The 24372-nt window shown below is 39.7% G+C and overlaps 2 protein-coding genes across 2 annotated transcripts; both read right to left on the minus strand.

Annotated features, from left to right (window-relative positions):
- Positions 1 to 5899: 5899 nt before the first annotated feature.
- On the minus strand, positions 5900 to 15644 carry perp (p53 apoptosis effector related to pmp22). Its single transcript, XM_029521467.1, has 3 exons — positions 15281 to 15644; positions 9534 to 9674; positions 5900 to 7707 (listed from the first exon to the last, which is right to left on the minus strand). The coding sequence occupies exons 1-3, from the start codon at positions 15483 to 15485 to the stop codon at positions 7496 to 7498; spliced, it is 558 nt and encodes a 185-aa protein (XP_029377327.1). The 5' UTR covers positions 15486 to 15644; the 3' UTR covers positions 5900 to 7495.
- A 615-nt stretch (positions 15645 to 16259) lies between these two features.
- LOC115055372 (transmembrane protein 26) lies at positions 16260 to 23872 on the minus strand. Its single transcript, XM_029521115.1, has 6 exons — positions 23544 to 23872; positions 22575 to 22674; positions 22219 to 22293; positions 19702 to 19910; positions 19390 to 19469; positions 16260 to 17415 (listed from the first exon to the last, which is right to left on the minus strand). Exons 1-6 carry the CDS (start codon positions 23729 to 23731, stop codon positions 17120 to 17122), a joined length of 948 nt encoding a protein of 315 aa, XP_029376975.1. The 5' UTR covers positions 23732 to 23872; the 3' UTR covers positions 16260 to 17119.
- Positions 23873 to 24372: the final 500 nt, after the last annotated feature.

The following is a 24372-nucleotide window of genomic DNA, read 5'->3' on the forward strand; positions in this document are numbered from 1 at the left end:
CTCTCTTTGTTTAAGATCTTTTAAAATATATGCATTTAGGGTATTGTTCGATGTAAGGTTAAGTGCAGTCCAAGAGTTGCAATAGCATGATATAAGACCAAAGTAACTTTTTCTACTTTGCAAAGAAGAAAAATTACAAAGAAAATAACAATATCCAACCTGGAAACTTGATGCCCTCACCGTACAGTAAAAGTAAAACTTCTCTTAAAAGCAATTCTCTTTGTAGCTAATGGCCTGAAGTATCTGAGCATAACAACACACAGACATTCTTTGACTTTTGGCCTCATTCACATTTACCTGTGCTGATTCACTCCTAATTTTCTATTTTCCTTTCCTTTCCCTGTGGGATGACTGTTCCGCATTGTGTCCAAAACACTGGAAACCACAGTTATCTTCCCACCTACTTATGTGGGGAACAGAAACCCTAATAATCACCTGATGGCGTGGATTCATGAGGAACGAGTTTACTGAATAAGTCTATCCCAAAGTTGACATTTATCATGCAGCGAGCATCGAATTAAATGGGTGCCATGTCACCTTCCTGAATTTCTTAAAAGCCCCAATCACTCTCTATAATTTTGGAGAATGCTGCTGCATGGCTAATAATGAGGCTATTCTAAATAATTGATTATTTAACTCTAGTAGATCAGGTTATGTTGTTTACTCATATAATCACATGTTAGCTGACTCATAGTCAGGAGGGTCGACTCTACGTGTTTGTGCAAGTGGTTAAAGTTAAACATTACAGTCATCAGGACATACGAAACCCTCAAATGGCATTATGGCCCACTTTGTTGTTTAAAATCACCAGGTGGTTCAATTCCTTGCTGTCCATATCCAACATGGCTCATGTAAAGGAATCTCTAAAAGACTCCCCCAAAATATCATTGGAGTTTTACTTATTCCAAGCTTGTTCCTGGATATTACACTTACCTGCCAGACTACAGTCCTATGTTGTGTCTGAGCCGCTTTGGTACTGCAAATTTCCTGACAAATCCGGGAACGCTTCAGTTCAATTTGTAAATATAAAAAGTCTAATATTTACTTTCTAATCAAATTTGAAACCCTAACCCTGATGAAAGTATTTGAAAGCCAAACACACCAAACACCTTTTACAAGCATCTATACCTGTTTTTTTTTTTTTTGTTTGTTTTGTTTGTTTGTGTTTTTTTACAATAATTACTGAAGCTTAAATGTAAACACTTCTTTATGTTAATCAGCATGACTATTGTGCATTGGCTGAATCTAGCAAGTGTATTGTTCTCAAGCTGTTCAGGTGCAGTGCACAGTGAGTGGGAATATATTGTGATAACTAAAAAACCAAAGCATATATGCTCATAAAATATAAGGCATTGCTCCTTCATCATTGCTAATTTAAAAGCCTATTGCAATTTGCATATATCACACCATCAGCTACTGTATTTCAGCTGTGGTGCAGAACATGGTTCTTAAAACAAAAAGAACAAATATTCTTAAATTCTAAACTTTAAAAGTGAACATAGGTAAAGTGTGTATTTTGATCCAAATGTGTAATGTATGTGTGACTTGATGTCTGAAATTGCATTTGGTAAAAAAAAAAAAATTAACTATAATGGGAAAAAAATGTGAAAACTGTTTGTTCTTTAGACATGTTGATGGCATTTGACCAACTTATCATCTTGCAAAGAAAGCAGATGTCGTGCTAGATGTTTGGAAACATGATAACACATTAGTTTAGTCTGACTCACTAAGACTTGACCTATCATAACCTTCAAAATGTGAAAAAAAAAAAAAAAGCAGTATCAGCTCTGGCTCCTGGGTGCCAGTTTTGTTAATTCAGTTCTTATTCATTGTGTACAGCAGATGTGCTTTGCCCAAAGCACCTTGTGATGCAGTTGGTGTAAGTGGCACATATATATCTGTGCTTGAATCCAGCTTGGGCATATCTCATGTCATCTTTTACCTTCTTCCAGTGTTTCCTGTTTCTATCTCTTTGCTGTTTAAGATAAAAATAACCAAAAGCATGTCTGTGCTACATGAACCTCTTCAGTCTAACTTGCACATGAAAAACGCAGTTAAGACCTGCCCTATCTGAGAAGTTCCCTGGAATGAAAATCATTTCAATTGATATACAATATGTCGATATATGAATGCACAACACATTCTTCTCACCTTTTTACTGGAATTTAGGTTCACGATAACCACAAACATGTTGGCAAGTCACAGGGCTTATCAACTAATTCAGGTACTTTATAATAATATATATGTCTGACTATAAGCACCTATGTATATCCTTAAAAGTCATATATTTCTCATGTTCTGACAGCGTGGCCAGTCCCTCAGAGTGACTTATGAACCCAAATTGTTCCATCAGAGCCCCAAAAGCCTCGGAGCCCTTTCCTGGTATGAGGTGGCAGAACAATGGGGAGAACCCTGGGGAGAACTGCAGCGGGGAACATCTCAGTGTTCTGGCTCTTCTTTGCAGTGGAAAGCACCTCAGAGGCGGATCGAAACCAACCCCCACTGACAATCACTTGACACAGCTTTGTGTAGGGGTTAGTGCTGACATCCACTTCACATTGTTTTATTGTCATATTTCTCTTTTGTGGCTGCTACTTGACAGACATATCTGTGAGGTCTAATGAGCCTGGAGATAGTTTGGATTAGATGGCTGGAAGGAGGCTGATTTACCGATCAAGCCTGACCTCTAGTGGCGTTCACGGAGAAGACCAGAAACCAAGCAGAAACTGACTAACCAGAGGTGGAAAGACACAAAGAAGCTTCCCTCAAATCCAGAGCTTCAGAATAATCTTGAGTTGCACATACTTTACTTCAGTTTGCTGAAGATCGCCTGTCTATTTCACCAAGCTAACTATTTACTGCTGCTGCTGCTGTTCATTTGTATGAGTTTGTTTGGCTCTTGAGCTGCCATCTGCTGGCTGTTGAATCGTTTTCCATTGGAGCAAATCCTGTTTTGGGGTGTATTTGCTGCTATATTGCAGCCATTTTGCTGCCTGTGAACTCAAAGCTATAAGAACTAATTTATAAGATGACAGAGAAAAAAGTAATCAGCAACTATTCTAACAATGTTTTCAAGCTAAATTTTAAATAATTAATTAATTAAAAGTCATCAAACATTTACGCTACAATATTTCTATATACTGTAAATATTCATATTTAAGTATTGTACGTGAGCTGAGCTGAACTGGCTTTGTGGCAGATTAGTAAAATAAAGTACAGTCAGATTGTCTGGTGTGGAGGAAAATACGTTTTCATCTTTTGTATTTCTTTACGTTTATTTCTCTTTACTGCCTCTTTCATTTCCATTCACTATATTCCACGCCCTTGTGTCATTTTATTTCTCTTGAACTCTGTTCTTTCCCCTCCCTTTTTACAGAGAAACAAGCACTGCCAGGACATGCTGAGCAAAGTTTTAGTCTCAGGCCTGTCCCAGGGTGTGGCTCTCTGGGTGTGTGGAGTAATAATTCATGACTCACATCTGTGAATCTGTTAGTATCACACACATTCCTCTGTGTGTTTGATTACAATCCCTGTTAGTGTAAACGTAGGAATACTGAGATAGAAAAATACGGGCATTTTTGTTATCCTGGCTACGATGCTCCCACATTCATTTTGACGTGCACTGTTACTGTATCAAACTTCTCAAGTCTCTGCGGTCACATTGAAAGAATAATATTGATGTGGCAGCCAGAGACGTAAAATAATCGGACAAATACATATGAAGTCAAGCTTGCTAAAGGTTCAGACTGAGATCATGTCGCTGACTTAGCCTCTCAAGTATTTTTCACCACTCGACCACAAAAAGCTCTTCAACATATTTGAAAATGGCCCGGATGCTTTGGACCATGAGGTGTCTCTTGCGCTTCTCCCCTCTTTCCTCTCAATCATTTTTAAGAGGTTGAGTTTGTTTCATCAGTTTATTGAAGGTTGTCCCAGAAAACACTGCAAATTGCGACCTTTGCCCCATTGAGGTTAACCAGGGGTTTGTTTTGTGGTGAATCCTGTGAGGTTATGACCATGAAATCTTCATTTGATCGTAGGGATGGGAATCAAAAACCAGTTCTTGTTGAGAACAGGATCCCAGTGTTTCAGTTCCTTGGAACTGTTTTCCAATTTTGCAAATGATTCCCCTACCAATTCCAGTAGGCGCGCATGACGTCACTATGTACATTGCATGGCAACGTCATTCACGAGTGCAACCAGCAGGGAACGTAGTGCCCAAACGACACAAATGCTCGAAAGTTTGGAAAGTTTGGGTTTGTAGGGTTATGTTACTTCTAAACTAAACAAAATTGATGCTAATGACCTGTTTGTTCTCCTTTCTTATAAATGAGAATCCATAAAGAACCAAATTGTTAAGCTGAAACATGTCCACCTACATCTGCGGTGAGCCTTCTTTATTCGCCAATCGCTTTGGCTGCATAAAGGGGCTTTCCACAAGATTCTTTGTTTCTACCAGGTTAATCACATCTGAACTACGTCTGAGTCCTATTGTGCATTAACCAAAGCTGAACTGACAAATAGCTGTGCTGGAAACATTTACTAGACAAATGTCCCTCTCCCTTTCTTCTGAACTCTTACAAATTGGCCAAAAAAACTTTCCCACACACAGTTCCTATATGTATGTAAACCATAAGTAAGTTCAAATCAAATCAAATCAGATTTATTTGTATAGCGCCAAATCATAACAAAGTTACATCAAGGCACTTTACATAAAAAGCAGGTCTAGACCAAACTCTTTATAAAATGATTTAAAGAGATCCAACAGATCCACCGATGAGCAAGCACTTAGCGACAGTGGCAAGGACAAACTTCCTTTAAGAGGCAGAAACCTTGGGCAGAACCAGGCTCAGGGGGTGGGGGGGCCTTGACTGGTTGGGTTGAGAGTGAGAGAGTGAGGGGTGAGAAGGAGGGAGGGAGAGAGAGAGAGCAGGAGGAGGGACTATTCAAAACAGGTGTAGGCAGGAACATGATGCTGCATGGAATTCATGAGGATATGGGCGCTGCAGGCGTTGCAGGAACATGGGGTAGTGATGATTCATCACCTGCAGGATGAGGACAGGAACTGGGGGAGACAGAGACCAGTGAATGCAGTACACTGGGAGAAACAGGGATTGAGAGGCAGTGAGAGGGGAGGGAGGGTTTAAGAGTGGAAGGACTTTCACTTTTTAACGATAAGCTCTGTCATACAGAAAAGTTGGTCTTGAAAATTGCAAGAGTCCTTCCCCCGGACCGATACTGGAAGTTGGTTCCATAGAAGAGGAGCCTGATAACTGAAAGATCTGCCTCCAGATTTACTCTTTGAGACTCTAGGAACCAGAGAGAGCGGAGTGGCCTACAAGGACAGGACGGAACTATGAGCTCTCTGAGATATGCTGGAGTTTGGCCATTAAGAGCTTTATTTGTTAAAAGAAGGATTTTAAATTCTACTCTGGATTTTATCGGCAGCCAAAGAAGAGCAGCTAAAACAGGAGAGATGTGATCTCTTTTCCAATTCCTGTTAATATTCATGCAGCAGCATTCTGATTCAACTGAAGGCCTTTCAGAGATTTGTTTGGACATCCAGATAATGAGTTCCAGCCTAGAAGTTACAAAAGCATGGACTAGTTTACAGTATACATTATTTAAAATTAATTGTGCAAAGAGCCTGAAGAACATGTGATATGTAAATTAAGATAGTTTGGGCTCTAGTTGTATGCTGCAGCTGGATTTCATGTCTGATTTCACTGACATTGTTTGCAACAGAAAAAAGTTAAATTAAATTTTTTTATGATTTCTTTTTTTTTTTTTTATTCTAACCCTCTCTTGAAAACTCCACCTCCTCCATCACCCTCTTTACTCCTCTAAAACTGAACATGGTCAGTGCATGGTAAGGAAAGTAAATAATCAGATATTGTAACCTGGTCAAAAAAAAGAAAGTCTTTATTGAATAAAAATCCACAGACTACCAAAAATAATCATTTCATAATACAGCAGAAAAATTGCTGGGTGATTTGTAGAAGTGGGTGACAGTAAATAACTTCAGAACAGTATATACCCATACAGTGACTAATGATCAAAAAAGCCGGAAGATTCATTCCAGTAGATAATCGCATGTCTTTCAGCTCAACTTTGAGACAAACAACTTTCTGGTATATGCCTGCCTGAATCCAACCTCAGATTCTCACGTTACAGTGTAAAAAAAACATTTTTAATGACTCCAAGTCAGATAATAAAAGCATAGGTTGGGTTATGGAATTGGACACTGAAGAATTTAAGGCACAAGATTGACACAGTATATCAGAAGTGTCTCATCAAACCAGCAAATATTTTTTAGGAATCCATAATGATGTAACTGAAAGATATCCACACTTCTTTCAGAGAATTTAAATGAAAAATATTTGACTTTTCTCTGGATGCTTCTAACTCAGTTGGCCTTTAACCCCATTGAAAGGTATGAAAAACACAGAGTGAGCTTCTGAATTCATATTGTTCCCTTTCAACCAAACATTGACATGTGACATCATTATTAAAGGCAGCTTACACAAGTTCGGACTGTACTGGAGAGGTCTTGATACTTTTTATTTATTTATTTTTTTGCCATATACTCTAAAATAACTGATCTCATGAAGGAGATACATTATAAAGAAAAAGTAAATATTTAAAGTTTGTGAGTCATGTGAACTCATCTAGAGGTTCAAACACCTCTTCATCCTTGGCATCACTTATCCAGCTGTGCCTACTCAATTATTAGTAGTTATTATTAGTAGTGTTCCAAACAGATTTAACACAACACAAACTCAAACTCCAACAGTTATACCCCTTTGGTAATAAGTCAGTAAAACTACAAAAGTAAAACAGCAAATGAGAATTACATATCTTTTAAAATGCATGAAAAGGTGCAAACAACTGTTAAACTACAGATAAACCTCCAGAGGTATAGATTACATTCAGCTTCCGAGCCCGATCCTTTGCTTCCATCTCAATTTAACCATATTGAACAACACGTGGAAAGAAAAACAGAAAAACTAAGAAACACACAGGACAAAACCAGATGATGATCGATGATTCATTTTGTATCCTGTGCATTGGATTATCAGAATAAATCAGGCTAAGGCTATTCCTTACACTTTATGACATCTCTTAGGTTAAGTGCACTTGGGTGATTTTGCATTGAGAGTTACAGATTAAAAAAAAAAAAAAAAAGCACAGATAAAACAAAGGAGTAGTTTTACTCAAATGCAGAATGTGAAAAAATACCATGAAGATTCTGACTTGATCTAAAATACAGGTCTACACATTTTTTGCAGACGTGACATCCAATCCACAGTCCACTCCATACATGAATCATCCCTCATTTCCTGGATGGTGGACGCAGGGTTTCCCCAAATCTGACTTAGCAAAGCCATGATGGCTCTTTAGTGATAGTGTAAAAAAGTTTAGCGGCCAGCACAGGTCACACTGAAGAATAAAATGTAGAAATGGCTGGAGTTGGGTGGCTGTGCAGGTGTTGTCTTTAAGCAGAGCTGTAGATGTATTTGGTCTTGGCCAGACCTGTCAGCTCATCCTCATAGCGTGGCAGGCAACAGAAGAGAATGGCGCAGCCGATGCAGAGGATGGTGGCGCCCCAGCCAAAACCGTAGGCCCAGGTGTAGTAATAGTTACCTTCAAAGATCTGCTCGTTGAATTTGACGGGGTAAATTATCAGAGCAATGATCTGGAGAATCACTGCAAAAAACACACAGATGAACATTGTTAGGAAATACTGACATTTCTTTGCTTTTACGGCATCGCCCATGTACACACAGACCCTAAAAATCTATGTATTGTTGTTGTGATAAAACTGACAGAAAATGAAGAGGGCATCCTTATTGGTAATTTATTCATGAGCTTAACCCTCAATATGTAACCAAGCATGCGATACCACCTCAACAGACATAAATCATGTAGAAAAACATTGCTCAGAGGATGAAGCTGGTGAACAGATTTGGCCTGGGAACTGAACCTGCAACCTTCTTATTGTGGGGCGCTAACCACTATGCTGCTGTGCTGCCCAGCTAGTTTTCATTTGAATCCTACTGAGGATGAGAAACTGTTGTGGTTAGTCACGGAGGTAGTTGGACAAACAGATGACACTGACATCAACAGTTGGGTGTGGAAATACCTTCACAAGAGTGTGTAAGAGCTACATCAACATATCAACATCTGCGGAGGAGGAGTTTGGTCTGTATCAGATTGCCTCATGGCTTCTCAGGACTTAGAGTTGTTCCAGAGAATGAAGGTGATTTTATCAGCACTTTATGATTATAATGTTGTTCTATCCCATTCGCTGAAATTACTCTTATGTCATGTTCATTTGATAACGTGTTAGGTAGGGGTTTAATGTCTTTTTTTTTTTTTTTTTTATCTTGCTGATTTCTCCAAACAACTAATTCCACTCATGCGCAGATTATTATTATGTCTGATGAAATCCTCATATTTGATAATATAAATTTTTATATTTTTGCTTCCCATTTATTACTGATCCACTAATTGATTTATTTAAAAAAAAAAAATTGCCATTCAAAAGGTCATAACTCAATTTGACAATTGAATTGTGACAATTGAGTTCACAGAGAGGAAAATGGAGGTTTAATAATTATTCCCTTCTAATCTCTATAATTCTACATTCTGACTTTTGCATGACTCACTTTTAAGAGTAAAGTGATGCATTCGGGTGTAGTTACAACAGTGCACAAGCTAAATTCACACTGAACCAAATACCCTCTGGCACATTTAAAACAGACTCTAAGATGCACTGTGACGTATGACTGGCTCCTTCACCTTTCAGTCAGCAGGGATAGGCTGAATGATTGCATGCGTTTGTGTCTGCATGTGCTGACTTAGTCAAATAAACAGGCTAACCCAGTCACAGCCATGGCAACAACATACCAAAAGTACTCCTCCCCTCCTTCCCCCGAAAATGTCAGCCTCACGTCCTTTCCTACACCTTTCCTTTTCATGGCTCCATATTATCAACTCCTACCAAAGATCCATCCCAAAATGTAACATTTTCTCACAAATGCCGAGACATGCTTACAAAGAGTGGTATCATGCAGATAGTTTCTGTTTTGCCTGACCAGATTTTGAGATACCTGCCACAACCACAACGTGAAGAAATGATGTGCCACTATAATCCAGAGCTGTGAACAGCCCTTTTCTTCAGTAAACTGTAGTCCCAATGAACAGTGTCCACAGCAAATTGAAGTCTTAAGAGTCACAGATGGGCATATCTCAAAATCACATCTAAATACCAAAGCAGTTAAGTTAAGTAATGTTACGACCTGGTCTGTTTAACTGTTAAACAGACCAGGTTCCTTGATGCTGTCGCCTGACACTGCGGTTAAATTTCAAACAACTGCAAGTCTGAACGCATCCTCTGAGGACAGGATTGTATGCACAGCAGTGGTAAAACATGAGGTGTGTCCATTGTCAGCCACAGTTCAGTTAATTTAGTTAGCACTGAATACACCACTATGACTCTCAAATGTTATTGTGGCTTTTGTGTATCTTACCAACAAGAATCAACAGTCCTCCTATGAGGGGCAGAAGACTGATGTTGAGTGAGCAGCACAGAGCCACGCAGGAGATGATGAAGGCGATGATGAGGATGATGAGGCCGATGATCATTAGAGCAGCCACTGCCTGGGCCCAAGCTGAAAGCGGACACACACACACAAACAAATTAGTTACATACTAGCACATAGAAACTATAAACATTCAATTCATTACTTGCAATCTGTTTTGTAAAGACATGATCACCTTTGGGTCACTGTACATGTTTCAAATCCTGTGACAAACTCAACTGTACATGGTGTTCAGTAGTAAAGCAACATTTTTGCTATGTCTACCAGTTTGGTGGACACAATGTTTTTACAGTTTGGAAAACTGCTCCCAAAAAAATGAGGGATTTTCCTGAGTGGAGAAACATTCATAGTTTCAGCTTGATTTTCTCACTAAAATCATTTGTGAATTCTTCAGTGAACCTCACGGCAGCAGCCTCAAGTGCTCTGCAGAGATTGGGCCAAAGGCTAATGCGACGGTACGGTACAGCTACACCTTCTACAAGGAGCAGTTAAGTTTCTGAGCTATTTCCCTTAAAAAAAAAATCATGGAAAAGAACAGAGTGGAAGTATTGGTTATCCATAATAAAAATAAAACACTTAAAGGCAATGTGTCTGTGTCTTTGTTGCATCTTTTGCTTTCAACTTGTGGCACATTCCACACGTGCTGCATGGTTTTGGCAAGACTTGTGAATGGGGGAGGGGGGGGTGGTTGTGTGTGTGTGTGTGTGGAGGGGGGGCTGTTTACTTGCTGCACACACCCGCCAGCCCCACCCTCACAACACACCTTCTTTGTCACTCCCTGACACTCCCTGAGTGTCTCACTTCTATAATTATAAACTACCTTGCAGCACCACTGTGAAGCAAGGAACTCCCACAAGTAGCTTTTTGGTTGAAACCAAGACAAAAGGCTTGACAAATTTTAAGTGTACTGTAGTCTTTGTGCAAACCATCCCAAGAAGCTGCTGATTTTTGTACAGCAGATTTTAGGATCTATAGCCTTTTTTTGTTTCGGAAACATCTTGAAACACTTTTTTGATACATGTTTAATATGCCCTACTGGGATTCAAATAAAAACCTATTCTTGTCTGTATATGCAGTTGGATTTCAGTATACATATAAAAATGATTAGTTGAACTCACAGTTATGCAGATACTCCTACCATATTTCTACATGTGAGCGGGAATAATTCACTGATTTTCCAGCACTATTACACCTAATTCACCATTACTGGATCAGCCAACACCCTAAATTATTCACACTTGTGCCTCTGTGTAGATGATGTGACAACAGCCTCAAGCTGAGGCAGGTAGGGCATTTGTTGGAACACAGGCACCCGCCTCAGACTAGTTCAACTGGTTCAAGCGTCTCTTTGACTCATAATAATGTTAGCTAGCCTACAAGGCACTAACAGCACACTGTTCCTCTTCGTTTCACCGTGTACCCTTCACCCTTCACCAGTTTTACAAAACAGGACTCATCCTGAGTTTCAACATATAAAAAGTGTTACACTACACTTAGTGTTGAAGTGTGAAAGTAACAGTTTTTGAAATGCGGACAAAAGCAACAAATGTGCTAAAAGAACAATATAATGTTGTTTTAAAAGTTTGATGTGGGGAAAAAAAGGTCAAGTGGAACTAGTGGCCTAAAACATGGCCATAGGCCAAGTAGCAAATAAAGAAAACAGAAGACTACTTTGACGGACTGCAGCTTCTTCCACAGTTTATTTGAGCCATTCCTCTTACAGATTAGACTATCCAGTTAAATAGCATGTGACCGATATCAGCCATCTGGGAAAAGTCAGACTTTCCCAAAAACCAAAATCATGTCTCACATTAGGGTGGGCACCAGCTTACCACTTTGTAAGGTTTAAGAACTGAAGTCAAAATATCATGAGTGTAGAGTTGTTGTTAAGCATGAGATTTAAACCAAAATGCTAAATGCAATCAGTTTAGCATTCCAACTGTGGTTTTGTGATAGTCACTACTCATCAACTGTGGTAAATTTGAATATCTTCAAGATGTGTGTTCACTACATTGTTTGCAGTGATAAATCAGAGAAAGTGATTTCCAACCAGGAGGTGGGCACATGCATGTTTGGATTTTAAATTAAAATATTCAAATTTATGTACAAACACAAGAAAGCATTCATATTAGAGTCCTTGAAGTTCCTACTTATTTTCTTAAACAGGATCTCCTTTTATAAACTGTTATTAACAGTCCAGACAAATATGTCAGGTTTCAGTGTGTGTTCCTTAGAGTTGGTCATATGTGTACTACAGCTACCATTGTTGTATTATGTCCTAACCGCATTGTGTTTGCTTCCTTCCACATTAAGAAATGCTGTATACTTAAAGTATACGCCCTGAAATTCTCTGGGTGTGTGGGTTTGTGTCACAGGTTAGCAATAGAGCTGCCCAACCTGATTCCATTTTTTTTTTCCATCCAGCTGTCCAGTATTACTTTTTCCTCTTCTGAACAAACTGCACCCATTGTTTTAACCAAGTCAGTTCAGATGCAGGAGCGGGATCTTAAGTGTAGCTTTTCAACAAGCTTAATGACGACCACTGCAAATCCAGACACACACACAGCTCTCCCCACACATACTGTTTAAATCCTCAGCGGCATCAAATGGGTTTGTCCTAAAACTGGGAAGGATCATATTCATCAAACCTCTTAGAAAAAAGGCAGCAGGGATCAAGTTGATATTTGAAAAGAGTTTGATGGAACAACTGCCCAGCGACCGAGACGGTCAGTGTTCATTCATGTGGGAGTGAGTGACAGAAAATCTCCTATTAAGAGCTCAGACATTCACTTAGTAAACAACAGAATATTAACAACTACATTTAACCTCTATTTTTCTGTGGTTGGAGTCTAAGGATTTTCTTTGTCATTTTCATTCAAATTAATATTTTTTTTTATTCAACTGACTGTTGAATAAAATGAAGAATTTTAATTTCATGTCCTTTTAAACTCGCTTTTTCACTACTGTGACATTTTCTAAATATACTATAAATTGAGGAAATGGTCGGTAGATTCACTAATAATTAAAAGGGTGACTTGATATTGCCAAAGTTATATGGGAAAAAGAAAATTTTTTACATAACTGAATTTAAAATTCAAGGAAGGCCTGCTTTTGGCTAATCCTCCAAATAAAATTAAGGTTTTTATTTCATGATGTGATGCAAGAGTAATATCAAAATCAAATATCAAACACACAAACACGAAAGGAATAGCTGCCTAGATATAACTGCTTGGGCGTAAGTTCTTACTGTCTCATGGAATATAACGTCATATGGCACTACCCATCCTTGACGGGTTGCCTAGTAATAGATGATGTAAGACAAAAACATCTTTATTCCTGTTGCATACATCACAGCTGCACTTTCATTGAAAAACCCTGAACAGCATGATAGCTGGTCTGTTTGGTCCAATGCCAGCATTCTCTACACCCTGTACCCGAACACGTCATCTGTACAGATACTGTTTGCTTCCTCAGTCACAGGTTCACCAGCTGTGATACACGAATACTCAGAGAAAGTTCAGGGGGGGAAAATGCATCAAGCACCCAGCTGGTGGACTTCTGGCAGCAGTGGTTGTCTTTTGTTTGACCACCTCAAATTTTGCTGAGATTAAAGCACGGATTAAAGCTATTTCAACAGATGCGTACATTTCAGATCTGAAATTTCTGCTTCACTACCCTTTGCTTATGTTAAGGACTGTAAATATTCATTATAAACTTAATCCTCAACTTTTACATTTGTCCTAAAGGCTTACAAATAGTAACAAATGTCCACCGGTATGGATGAGAGTGATGCTATAAATTACTTTTGATTGAAATCCTGCTTGGACGACAGTTCAGTTTTGCAAAGACACGCAAGTATGATTTTGTCTTCATCAAATAATTGACTGAACAATATTAGATTATTCGATATTTGTACCAGAGCTTGATAGGGATTACCAAAGGTCCACTTTGAAGAGCCTTGAGGTTGGTTTTTGGAGGGCTTTCACTCAACTTATATAGTCACATCGGAATGACATGAAATACTGGCTCATTATAGCTCTGCTAAAGGACGCCCCAGAGGCCTTCTGTGAAATGGCCTCCTTCAGTGGCAATAGTATACGCTCCGTGCAGTGCTGCAGTGTGCACACTGGTCAAAATGAAGGACAGAAACTCTATAATGCTTCCCATATCTCACAGAACATTTATGTTCTACAGATCACAATATGGAGGTATGCGCGTTTAGTGAGGCAGCTTCCATAGCATCTGGTAAGGACAACAGAGCCGTCTCGGCTGTGAAACAACTTAAATAAAACCTGGGAGGGAGAAGGAGTGAGAAGAGAGAGCTACTGTGCTCGCAGTTATTGTTCAACACATCTCCTTATGGGTTAGTACTAACCGGCAAGGAAACTCATTTACAGTTTGTCTATAAATAACCTGATCTGTGTTACCCCGTCTGACAAATATCCAGCTTTATGACAATCTGTCTCTCAGCCTGTTCGGATGGAGTGGAGTTCACAGGCCGTGCATAATATCCCTGTATTTATCTGACAATCGCAAAAAAAAAAAATGTGTTTGGTAATAGTTTTAGAAATACTTCTAGTCACAACACTAGCTTGAAAGGAAAGAACAACAACAACAGGAAGATTGCTTTTCATGAGCAAAGTTTAATGGCAGGAAGTGCTCTGCCAGTGTCTAATGTGTCTCATAAGATTTTATCTGAAACGGCATCAGTCTGATATGACACTAGCCCACAGCACATACTAAATCTCCATGTATGTTAAAATGAGATAAAGGAGAAAAGATAGTACATTACAAAAGCAGTTTTATGAAAAAAGTAGCTTTCAGTTTTAATGAGATCAAAGAGCATTAAATAATACTGAGTCCATTCTTGTGGTTAATCGGTTCTTTTTTTTCTTTTTCTTAACTTTGCCCCATTAACAATGTGGGATGTAAAGGCCACTGAATAGGTTAGGAAATAGTAGGTTATGGAAATAATCCTGCTCACACCTGTAAAGTACCTATATGAAACACACCCTCCCTAATCCCCTCGTTATTTTGTTCCCATGCAGACTTACTGTAACTTTTACTCTAACATTTAAAAAGTTAGAGAAGAAACCAACCCCTTCAGTTTTTATATTTCATTTCATAATGCTTTGACTTTGAGTGACTTTACGTGAGGGATCACAATAGATGGAAGTCTAGCACTTTTCTCAGACATTTTCATTCTACCTCACCAGTTTTTGTGTTGAATTTTCCCTATTGGGATAATATAAGCTGTTACTGATCCCTCACAGAGTGAATAGTCCACACACACACACACACACACACACACACACACACACACACACAGACAGACAGACACAGACAGACCTCTATCCACTGGTGCAGTCTACTTCCTGCTAACTCCTGAATATTCACCTGTTAGGAGTCTGGTATTTATTCATGCTGGAGAGGATTAAGGATCAGCTAGTACACAAAGTTCAGAGTAGGCCTCACTCCCTCCTCAGCCTGGACTTTTTGGGTGTGTGTCGAAGGTCGATCCTTCGACAATCTGAGACAGAGGCCGGGTCTGAGCCAGGTCTTCCTGCCTATGGCGGAGTGTCCTGCTGTGGCCCGGTTCTTAGTGTGTATTTGAGCCTGCACAGGGCCGAAGTGTGTGACTGTGTGTGTGTGTGTGTGTGTGTGTGTGCACTTACAGTACTCATGGAGAGACTTGCAGTCCCAGTCGTCGTCGCCGCCCCGGCAGCGCTCCCACATGTTGGCGTAGTCGGTTTTGGCGTCCTCGTCCTCCACCCATCCGGAGGTGGCGGCGATGGCGATAATGTCAAAAACAATGGCGAAGAGCAGCAGCAGGGGCACGATCCACCTGCACCGGGGGTAGGCGATCCCACAGCGGAACATGACCGACGATCGGAGTGCGTGTGAGAGAGAGTGAGCGCCTCGCCGCGAAGATCGGAGTCCTCAGTCCGAATAAAACAGCTGAAACACACGATAACACAAAGTAAGAGCCCCACCCGAGCGTGGAGCTCAACCTGTGCGACGACCTGCGGGGCGGGGCGTGACCGGACTCAGCTCACAGTCACACAAGCCCCGCCCCATGCACCGCGTCATATTACCCCCCCGGCCCAGGGCGGAAACCCGGACTGATCTGGGACGACACCTCTCTGAGATCAGGCAGGACACTGGGGCAGACGGAGACACCCACCTCCCTCCTGGGTTGGTCCTTTGGGTGGCAAAAATCCGAATCCCCCAAATGCTTTAGTGTTGACTGAACTTTTTTTGAGACAGTTTGTCTTTTGTGTTTTTTGTTTTATTTGTGAAAGTAGTTGTGAAACGTGTGCACAACTCTCCTGCTGCGACACATTTTATTCACATCTTTAGTGGTTCAAAGCCTGTGTTTTAAATTCTGGTGTTTCTCAGCAGATCTGAGTGCTAAAGAGACAAAGTAAGACTGCGAATGAAATGAACGCTGATTCTGATGCAACTCCTGAAATAAAGCGAGTATGAGGCAACAGAGTCTGTCACTGATTCACCATGAAAAGCTGTCACCATGTAGCATTATCTGTTCAGCAGTAAATGCTCTCACAGCCACAGTGAGGAGACAGCAGGCCATGCCTGTTGATATCACATTTCTCTTTGCCAAAGGATTAAAACGCCACATTGGAAAATTGACCTTTATTCTTTTTTCTTTTTTTTTTTTAAATCTTACATTGAATGTTGTTTACACTGTCAAGTTTTGCTGATCAGTCACACATCCGCAAATAATTTATTATGTGATTTCGTGGAATTACTGGAACAAGACGCCATAGCCTATCTGTGATATGTGCATCTGCAATGTTGTGTTGACCCATGAACGAAGAAACACGCCAGAGTCTGAACAGGCGCCGTTTACATGGAAGGCAAGAGTAAATAACAATGTGTTGTTGAGTAGTAGCCAACTTGTAAAAAATAAAAAAAAACCTCACTCTCTCTCTACTCACGTCAAGTTCCTCATCTCTCGCTACAGTGTCACCTTGTGGTACAACACAGCAACAATACAAATGAAGAACACAACAGGCAACATAAAGGCATAAATAAAAGCTGTTACAAAATATCTTAAGATCACAGAACAGAGCAGGGAGGCCTGGCTATTTTAGGGATATCTGGGATAAAAAAAAAAAACAAAGTACTTCCCTTTTTCCTCTAAATGTCTTTGCATAGAGGGTCATAATACTGATTCTTTGGCATTATAAAAAACATTAATTCATGTTTTACCTGAGTGCAGCTTGAAATATAATACGCAAAAAGGCTAGTTCTTTTCCTGCTTGAAGTACACTTATAGTCCAATCCATGTTGGTCAATAGAAACAGTTAACATAGAATTCCTTTGAAAGACAAAATTCAATGATCCCAGCAGCATTATTCATTGACAGCTAATTGATTCCTCTGAGTTTAATATAGTGTCAGAAGAAAACGGGAAGGAAGCATTTGCAACCTTGGATGTCACATCTCTCCATCTCATTTCCCTGTTGGCCCCCCTGGGCAGACTCATCCATCTCATGGGACAGCAATGTCCTCGATGGTCCTACTGCCGGAAGTTCTGAAGTTTTCGCATATAACAATCAACCTGTACATGTTCAGTATGACTACCAGAAAGTTCTTGATAGTGAAGAAACCCAGCATCTGGTGGAAGATGTTGAAGTAAGTCATGACAGTGAGCCTGACCACGAGGAAAGGCCCGTCCTGGATGAACAAGGCCTCCATGATGCTCCACATGTCTGTGCTGTGTTTAGTCAAGATGGACGTTCGCTGGCTGGCCTGCTCACCCACATCGCTTGGCTTGGTGGGCACCACTTTTAATAATAGAGAGACCAACACACAGAAAGAACATAGTTCAACAAACGTTGTTCAATTTGAAAGATGGCTCCCAGTGAGAGCAGTGCTACATATTTCTGGTTTCTGTTGTAAAAGAAACACTTAGCCAAATCATAGTTCGGGTCTAAAACTTAACAATAGAGACAAATAAGTAATTTTATTTTGTATTTTGTTTAACCTACAAGCTTTACAGAAACTGAAAATGAGCTTGTTCACATTTTCTACACAGAATGCACTGACCGTGTGTTTGACCATAGATGGGGTATAACAAAAATTACACTATTGTAGTCCAAATATAAATCAGATTTAAGACTTAGCTATATTTGACTCTGCAGGGCGGTGACAGTAATGGAAGACTGTGGAAAAGGGTCCAACTATGAGTTACTAAAGTTAGACTAACATTACTATACTGAATGCATCTGATGGGGGGGTTGAGACAATTCACCGATTCCAATCTACCATCGGAGATTAAAGGTTGTTAAGGCTTGGATGAGTAACACGGACATTAGACACATAAAATTTGCAATCTGCTGGATGCAGATGTATGAGCACATTGCGACTATATGTCAACACTTTTTGTGTTTGCTTGGCATTCAAACATAGCGTACTTGACCGCGCCCCCACACTAACACAATGAGTAGGCAAACACACACACGCATTACATATTGAAGGAAAAGCAGCCTAATGTGTAAGAATGCGTGAGCACTATACATTCAGGCACTTAGTGCTGCAAAGGCATTTTCACAGCAAAGATGCGCACAAGAGAATCCTTGTAAAGAAACTTAGCATCCATTTCTAAATAATTCATCGATTCACTAATAATTTATGTTCTTTTCAATCATATTACTATCATTATATATTTCCTTTCCTTTCCTTTCCTTTCCACCACATTTTCTCTCCCTCAGGCTAGTAAATATTTATCCACCAATTGTCCTTCCATTGTCCTCCTTATTCCCATCCAGCTGAATACCCTGCCCATCAAACACCTGTTGTCATCAGCCACAGTCCACAGACTGAATATAAAAGTGGACATACCTTTTTATCTAAGGGCATTCTGTCTGTTAACCATAGAGAGCGGTTATACTGGTTGTAAAAAGAAGGCTGTATTGAAGTCTGTGGGAAAATAACCTTGCTTCTCAATTATTTATTACCTTAGTAAACACTTTCCCATTGGGTTTACGGCTTCAGTTGCAGTAGTTTCAAGTCTTGTACAACATGATGTTCTTTTTTTATTTTATTTTTTTAAATTATGCTCCCATTTAAAGGAAAACAGACAATAAATCAGGGTATGTATGTGGTTGTGATTGACACGCTGTAGCAGAAAAGCCCTCCACTTATTGAGCTTTGGCCTTTCTGTGTTTACTTGACTTTCGATTTGTGCCTGTTCATTAGTTTGTCTTTGTTTAGAAATCACAGCCTCTGGCATTCTATTCCTGCATGCACCAGATGTAACAATTATAATGTGTTTTTTTCTTTCAGGAAACTCATTATTTTGTTCTCCATATGTCTCAGTGTAGTATGCATTTCTTTCCAAAAGGTAATGGTAATTATTCATTATTATCAACTGGCTTTTCCAAGTATTTATGTAATTAAAACTGGATTTCCTTCCAAACTTCTGAAGCACATGTTTCCTGTTAGTGATTTTTTTTTTTTTTAATGGAAAGTCTGTTTTTAGAGCTGCATAGCTCTGAAAATAGGGGCCTTACCAAGCCTGATAAATGTCAGACAGATTTTCAGGTTAATAATTTGAAAATGTTGGAAGAGAAGAGAAAGTGATTTCAGTGAAAATAACAACATTCAGCACTGCTGTGGATGCTATTCACTTTAGTGATGTTTTGCCAAAGTCAAAATAAATTGCTTCTATTCTCGATGATGGGACGGCGTTATGCACAACAATATATGGCTGTAACTGTGTACTACGCACAAAAGTTCAATACATAAATAATACTGACCAGCCAGATGTAGTGGGAATTGCAACATGCTCCAAGTCCACACAGCTAAAATGATATAGACAAGCTCAGGACCGCTGTCTCTGCAAAAGGCATATGGAGAATATAGTAAAAGTTTCAGTTTTGGTAAAAACAATGGGATGCTATTTTTTTTAGTTCAAATGGAAAAGTATCAATACTTCAGTTACAGAATATGGGAACACAGATTGGGTAACGTGACCGTAAAAATAGGTGAAAATTTCACATACAAGCAAATACACAGAATGTGAAGCGTATTTATGAAAAACAGACAATAGTGTATGGAAAGCCACCCACTTGATATCTGACAGTGTCTCACTAGTAAATTCAAGTATGTCTGCTGCCGTGCCAACAAAAATTAACAGAAGCTGCGAGAGCTCGTCACGGGTGACTCCGCCTCCAAGAGGGAGCAGCCATTTCCCCACGATGAGGAGGATGAGCAGGATCTGATGGAGAGCGAGGATCCAGTCGTTGGCACAGACTGATGATAAGTCCTGCTTAATACTCTGAGCAAAGGAGAGATTCAAAGTTGCTTCTTTGTTGACAGTTTTTTGTTTTGTTTAGTTTTTTTTGGGATGAGTGCATCTTTTCAACAAATTATCAGCTCACACAATGCAACCTGTTTGTGGGTATTATTATTATGAATACCATTCTATACATTTAGATTTAACAATATTTATGTAATTTAGAAGTTATTGATATTCTAATTCTAAATTGAACTCTTGCTCTGTTAAATCACCAAAGATGTCTCCTGGATAATTTCCGACTTTCCGTTGCTCATGCCTTTAGTAGATGTTGGTCAAACCTGAAGCTCTATGTAGCAGAGAAATATGCAAAATAGATACACATTTGAGTGATAAATTCATCGTTCCTTCTTTGTATTACATTTTTAGAAGCAATTTTCTAAATTAGTTTTTCCAGTTGAAACATGGTATTGGACTGAGGAATGCAGCCGCTAGTACTTTAATTCCCCTGGGCGATATGGGTGTGGTGGTGGCCTAGCTCTGGTTTGTTTAATAACCAGACAAACTATCTCCTCTCATGAGGTTACCCGCTGTGGTAACAAAGTGAACGTGATGGTTTATTTAATTGTTACTCACATGTGAAGATGTCTGCTGTTTTGTACGCGGCAGTTTGCAATGGAAGTCTGTCGTTTCCTTTTTAGATGGCTTGTTTTGATAATGTTGACTTCCCGGCCTCACATTTGCTGTGGATTTGTTTATTTATTTATTTTTTGCCTTGTATTATCTCAGTGAGAAAAATAAAATGCTTTGATTACTATTGAATTGCTATAATGATTTTTATTTTGTGACAGGGAGAGAAGTACAGTGTGCAGTGCCTGCAGAGCACGCCACAGCAGTTTTGAAACACAAGATGATAATGTATAATAATTGTATAGGATACAGTTATCAGTTTGTTGTTGTTAGGCGCGGAGCTGTCTAGTTAATGAGAGCAACTGCTACGAAAAAGGACTTGTTCTTGTTTCAGTGTGCTTTTCTGAAGCGAACATTGTGTCCGGTGTTTGGTCAGAGTTCAATTCATTTTCAAGGTTTCTTCCATGCATATGTAATACCCTTATGATTGAGCATACTATCTAGCTTTGGGGACTGAATTCAATCAGTCTGGTTTTAATATAAAGCAAAGCAAAAATATGGTTCATATTACCATGAGATCACATTGACATCAGCGACATTTATAATCATCTTGATTTAGGCTTTGCGATTGTTTTTGGGACCATAGTATTTCACTACTTTGCTTTAATGTGTGGGCTGGAATATCTGGCACAGTCAGTGGATTTCTTCCTGGTTCTAAAAACTTTCCATGTATTTGTTGTGATGTTCAACTTTGGTATAAAGCCTGATGATTTCCTGCTCCTACACAAATGTCTTCAGCAAATTCAATGATTAAAGGACTCACAATTTTCTTTTTTTAGGTTTTAAGGTTTAATCACAGCAAAACTGAAATACACCCAAGCATTTAAAAAAATCAGAGCAATGGCAAGAGAGCCAAAATTTACTTTAATTTAAATTGATTTGTTTTGTCTTCACGCTGCAGATTCTTTAGACTTCCTGTTTGTTCTGCACAGTGGCCTTATCTCAACATAGAGATGAGGAAGCGATGGGGTCTCTAACAGAATCCAGATCTGCAATTGTGGGAACATACTTTATTTACTCATTGATGGGCGCTTTCTAAATTTCTAAAGACTGGGGCCCTTAATCCCTTAAGGTTTGTGGTTATCTCCTCTTTTCTCAATCCAAACAAGCAATTGGGGAAAATCTCTACCTAAGGTACCAAGTAAATCTCTTAACACTGACTTTGAATCAGGATTTCAATAACCCACTGAGGAGATGGCAACAGTTAAACTCTAAATGTAATGGACATTTTGCTATAGCTATTCAATTAAACGCTTAAGAAGAGCTGACGTGTTTGTTCAGTTAGTTTATAAATATGACTATGACTATTTATATTCCTGAGCTCTATTTCCTGAAGTCTCACTTCCCAGGCAGCATCATGGTGATGATGAGTAAGAGCTTTGACTAAATTGTGAATCACACTAAAGAAAATTTGACAAAAGAAAGAGATGAAGGGTGTATGCAGCTCCCCTGAGAGCTTTTTGAGAAATTGGTTCTCCATTCTACATTTCCATTATTGACTAATTTCGCAGACACTATTATCCAAAGCAATTTACAAGTGAGTTAGAATCACTTTCCGTTGACATTAGAGCAATGTTTAGTGCCACCATCTTATATATTATTCCTAATCCAAACTGTAGTGTTAGGACACCAAGAAAAACATTGTACCCACAAATCTTACCTCCAGGTACGTGCGGTTTCTCATGGTCTCATTCACAGTCGCCACACTACGAATATAAGAGTCGAACTGTTTGCACTGTAAAGAGATGAAGGAGTGTTTTCATCTTCTGAATTTAAAAACAACCTGCACTTCTCGCTCTAGTTATAAAATACAACCTTCCTGTTTAAAAGCAAACACACGTTTAATGAAGTCAAAATGGGATATGAATTAGATGTATTAAGCTGAGCATGGAGCTTTTTAAACCTTCCCACCCACAAACATCTGCCATTAGTTAGTTTTCACTTTTGGGAGTATGAAGACGGTTGTTTTATGCAGTTACACACTAACTAAAAATGTTTGTTTCTGGCATGAAATACCTTGACAGGTTCGCTGACTGTGAGCAGTCGGTGGTGGAGCTCCAAGAGCCAGATGGAGGGAATAATACTGATGAGAAACAGAAAGATAGGAGGAGAAAACCTGCAAGACAACCAACAGCTCTTCAACAACAGGTCAGGAAGGTGCCCTGAATTAATGCTCCAGCTGATTGATAGTTGAATTGTTGAATAGTCAGTTGATGGAAAATAATACACTTCTGATAAAGTGAGTAAACTCAATATGCTTGTGGTTTGAACTGCTAGCCTGGCAAAGCAAAACTATTCTAAGTGTTGCATTGGAGTCTGGGAAGTGATGACGGCCTTTTCTGTCTTATACAATGGAAAAGTAATCTGCAATAATCAATACTCAAAGAATTATTTGAGGCTTTATAGCTGGATGTTTCAATGCCACTTCACCCTCAGTTAAATCTCTCAGCAGAGTCTTACACGATAATCAGTTTCTCTGTAACACTAAATAATTGAACAGGATGATAATGGATTGAATGGGTGGATGTACGCGTGTCTTTGAACCAATGCACATTCTTATGCACTGTTTTGCACTGATTTGCACTTGATTCTATGTTAAAATATTACTGATTTTTTAGCAACTATACATGTCAGGAATGAATGAAGGAGAGCATGTATATTGTTAAAGTTTATCCATGCTGAGAGCTGAGGGCAGTTGTGTTCCTGCAGTATGAGTTATTATGGGGTACCACCCCATCCTCACTGTCCCAACATAAGTTAAACAATAGCAACTGCAACAAGCAGGATGCAGGAGAATCAGGGAATTGGGGGATGGGGTCAAGGCAAGGGGGGGGGGGGGGGGGGGGGGGGTCCAGTGTCAACATTTGCAAATCTATTCAAACCAAAGAGTTTAAGGAACTTTTACACACATATAAATCATCACCCCCTTTTGTATACTCCAAATAACAATGTAATGAACTCTGAGTTGCCTGCAGCTCGTCTTACCACTTGTAATCCTTTCCTTTTCGCCTCTTCAGAGTTACAATCATCTCAACCACCAGCGGCAGAAACAGCATGGTGAGGAGCCAGTAGCGGTCATCCTTCACCGTTGTCACCCTCCAGACCCCGACCAGGGAGACCAGGACGAAAAGCGCTCTCGTAATGATCGCACATGTAAACTTGATCAAGCCCATCACAGAAGCTGCTCCAGCTCCGATCAGCGCAGCGTTTCCTCAAAAACTTCAGATCCCTGACAGAAGAGAGGGAGTGATGGGGGGTGGGGGGGGTTAGGGTTAGAGGGGTCCTTGTCCTTGTGTGAGTCCCACAGCTGAAGCTCCGCCTACAGAGGGAAAGTCCAGTTTGTTGCCCTGCAGGAGATCATCACATAGCGAGGAGTCCCACAGCCTCCTGACGTCACAAACCCCATGCAAAGCACAAAGATCCCCGTCTACACACAAGAAACTCACTGAGGTGGGATGGCACAACACAGAGATCTCAACTTTCCCATTGGCCATGGCTACAACCAGCGTCCTGGTGCAGGCTGCCGTGTGAACAGGAGGGGGCAGTGTCACGTCAACAGGAGTGAAACATGAAAAGCTTTCTCTGCAGTTTTAAGGCCAGAGGGCTCTAACTCAGGACCTCACATAGAAGACTAATAGTCTGCACACTGAACAGTCGTTATACATGGCAGGCACAGCATAGGCGTAATATTTCAAAACACCTGGAATTCCAAAGCTGAACACAAAATGTCCTCAGTTCTCTTCATATGCTCCAGTTATTATACAAACATGAACACATACTGTACACATGAACACAAGAATAATATGAAAAAAAA

This window comes from Echeneis naucrates, chromosome 15 (genome assembly GCF_900963305.1).
Source record: "Echeneis naucrates chromosome 15, fEcheNa1.1, whole genome shotgun sequence".
Classification (NCBI taxonomy): Eukaryota; Metazoa; Chordata; class Actinopteri; order Carangiformes; family Echeneidae; genus Echeneis; species Echeneis naucrates.